The following is a 3,116-nucleotide window of genomic DNA, read 5'->3' as shown; positions in this document are numbered from 1 at the left end:
GAAGGGCACTTCAAGAAACAGTTGTTTGGTCGCCTACACCCTTCAGCCCTTCGAAGCTCTCACTCCGGAGGGTAAACCCTTTGAAGGGATTAGGGTATAGGGATGAGCCCTTCCGAATGGAACGCAGGGAACATTCTGTTCTGACCCGCTATGACCTTAAACAGGTCAGAGGTCATTGACAGAGGGTTAGGAATTCTAAACAGTCAATCACTTTCATTCAGACAGCGATATGATATTCTAAAATTCAGTAATACATTCAGTAACACAAAAACATCTGTCTGTCTTTGTCTTTGTGCGCTCAACAGAGTCACAGCTGTATGAATCCATATACAAATTTAGTTAAAAAATAATATTGAGGTGGAACAAAACTGGAAAATTTAATATATCCTGAGAGTATGCCTCGATGCTGTGAAAATAATATTGTTACTGTTTGCATGATAACATCAGTTGTGTCAATGTAAGGGTAAGTGGAAATAAAATGATTGTGTTAAATAGTTCTGTAAAAAAAAATAAAAGCGTTATGATGAAAAGCTGAAATCAGACACAAAGCAGGTGTTTCTTCAACTTCCGGCACTTTTGTGACTCGGAGGCTGATTTTCTTTTTTTGTTATATAAAGGTCACCATTACGTGTTCTCTGTTTATTTGGACTTTTATGTTATAGTTCTTGTTTGCTGTTTCCTGTGTTGGGATTTGTAGTCCTTCGTACTTTTATTAGTGATTCGGTTACCGTGTATTGTGTTCCCTGTAACGTGTTATCTCGTTAGTCTGTCTGTATTAATATGTTTCTTGGTCAGTTGTTAGACGTATGTGTTCCGGTTCCCGGTGTTACCTGTTCCTTGATCTGGTTTTGCTCTTCTTATTAAAAATCCCATGTCTCCTCCTGATCTTTCTCCGCCAGGGTGATCGTTCCCTCTGGGAACACATTTGTGAGTTTCTCCTTTCACACACCCTTCCTGGACAATACTCTTATCGCTCCTTACTGCTCTGGACTCAGTGACCCACTTCAAACTCAGCTTTGCTGTTCCTCTTGGGAACGAGCTCTTCAGCTGAGCAGATCCGCTTCTCTGTGGATGAGGATAGAGTCTGGTCCAGAGACCTCATAGGTCTGTCTTGGTCTCCAGCTCACGGGCCTCTTTTGTGCTCCTTTACTCCTTCACTCTCCTGGACTCTTCTGTTTATTCAGCATCTGTGGCTCTGTTACATGTTCCCTGATTGTTTGGACTTTCAGTCACATTTAAATGATCTTGGACACTTTCAAGATCTTCCTGATTACTAGAAAGCTGAAGTCAGGTGAGTTTGATCAGGGTTGGAACTAAACTCTGCAGGAAAGTGGATATGGAGTAAGCTGACCAGACGGGCCACTTCTGGCGACACGTTTGGCACAGGATTTCTAAATTGTCTAAAACAGTGGTTCCCAAACCTGTCCTGGAGGCCCCCCTGCGCTGCACCTTTTGTATGTCTCCCTTATCTAACACACCTGATTCCACTCATCAGCTCATTAGTAGAGACTGCAAGAACTAAATTGGGTGTCTGATTAGGGAGACATACAAAATGTGCAAGGCAGGGGGTCCTCCAGGACAGGTTTAGGAACCACTGGTCTGTATTGTTAAAAGCGCTATATAAATAAAGGTGACTTGACTTGACTTGACTGGTCTAAAATAACCAGGTGTTGGAAATGTTTTTTCCCCCCCAAAAATAGTTGATTTAATACCAGCATGAAGAACTATTTTGCCATTTATGCCACTAAAAGTTTAAAAGTTTTTAAAAAGTGAGTGTACTTTTTACCAAGACAACAACAGAGTTACTGAAGTGCTTGAGATGAAATGTGAGACGTGGGATGTTTGAAGAAACACGTGAAGCGCTAGCTGCAAAATCAGCTTCAGCACAACAGAGGAGCCGGATACTTTATTAAAATAATGTCTCACAAGTTCACCTGCTCATGTAATTATTGGGTGTAATAAACGTAAACCGATTTGGCTTACTGTCCAAGACAGACAGCACAAACTTGACTTAATCATTACTAAAACTAGTAATAAAAGAATAGAAATATTATTTGATGGCCAGAAGAATTACTGAGATAAGGAGCTGTTTCTATATTTAAGACTCCATTTAACACGTCATTTTCACCACAGCATGCTATTAAAAACAACACAGCATTAATGTAATAAAATGGCCCATGTTGTATCATAAAAAAATCATATTCTGTCCACAACTGGACATTGTCAGTGAACAAATGAAATAAAGCAGTAAACGTGTGAAAAGAGCTGAAGAAACACATTGCATGTTTTTAAATGAAAGGGTCACTTAAACAAACACATCAGTGACCCTCAAAAACAGGACAGAGCATCAGTCGTTGAAAATTAATAACATGAAATCATAACTGTACTATCATGCCTGATAATAACTGAAATCACATCTGATGATAACAGTGAAAGCATATCCGATCATGAGACTGATATGATATCTGATAACAACATGGAAATCTGAAGTGACTGTCACCTTTGTCTCTGCTCCGGTTTGTCTCCTGCAGCGCGCCGTATGTTTTCATCGTCGCTTCGCTTTCAGAAATGGCTTTCTTTAACTCCATAGTAGATGTTGATGTCACAGATCTCGGATTTCGTTGATTTTGTCGCTTTCTCGTCGCTGTAATCACGCTGATCTGCGCTCATCCGCGGAACCGAACAACATCATGACAGAATGAAGCTACGTGACGTCACCGTGATGAGGGATGCAGAGCGCATGCGCACAAAGGATGACACCAGAAAATAAAGTTCTGCAAAATCTGCATTTTATAGCCTACCGTTCACATCTAAACCAGTGACATTATTAATAATAATCATACATTATTGATTGGTTTAGTATGCTTGTGAGTGTGGCTGATATTTTTGAGAACATGCGCTTTACAGAAGTTCCTCATTTCAAACTCTGCGTTCCGTTCCGCTTCGATCGTGTGAACGCCTCCTTTAAATGAAGACACTATGAATGCTGCTCGAGTAAAAAGTGGTCCATTTCAGCTTCTTCTGCAGGATTTAACATCTAACCGACGGTCTGAACACTAGGCCTGTTCATTCATAAACTAAGCATCAGTCATGAACCTTACAGTAAACAATAATTA

The 3,116-nt window shown here is 40.3% G+C and overlaps 1 protein-coding gene across 1 annotated transcript in view; it reads right to left on the bottom strand.

Annotated features, from left to right (window-relative positions):
* LOC107666710 (bMERB domain containing 1) overlaps window positions 1–2,718 on the bottom strand; it is a 10,058-nt gene extending 7,340 nt beyond the window's left edge. The window contains exon 1 of the mRNA XM_016458132.1: window positions 2,501–2,718. Within this exon, the coding sequence (XP_016313618.1) occupies window positions 2,501–2,588 (88 nt within the window). The 5' untranslated portion in view covers window positions 2,589–2,718. The remainder of the gene's footprint in view (window positions 1–2,500) is intronic.
* Window positions 2,719–3,116: the final 398 nt, after the last annotated feature.

This window comes from Sinocyclocheilus anshuiensis, unplaced genomic scaffold, assembly GCF_001515605.1.
Source record: "Sinocyclocheilus anshuiensis isolate Anshui unplaced genomic scaffold, SAMN03320099.WGS_v1.1 scaffold91, whole genome shotgun sequence".
In the NCBI taxonomy this organism is placed as follows: Eukaryota; Metazoa; Chordata; class Actinopteri; order Cypriniformes; family Cyprinidae; genus Sinocyclocheilus; species Sinocyclocheilus anshuiensis.
The sequence above is the reverse complement of the archived record's forward strand: the minus strand, read 5'-3'. Positions and strand labels throughout refer to the sequence as shown.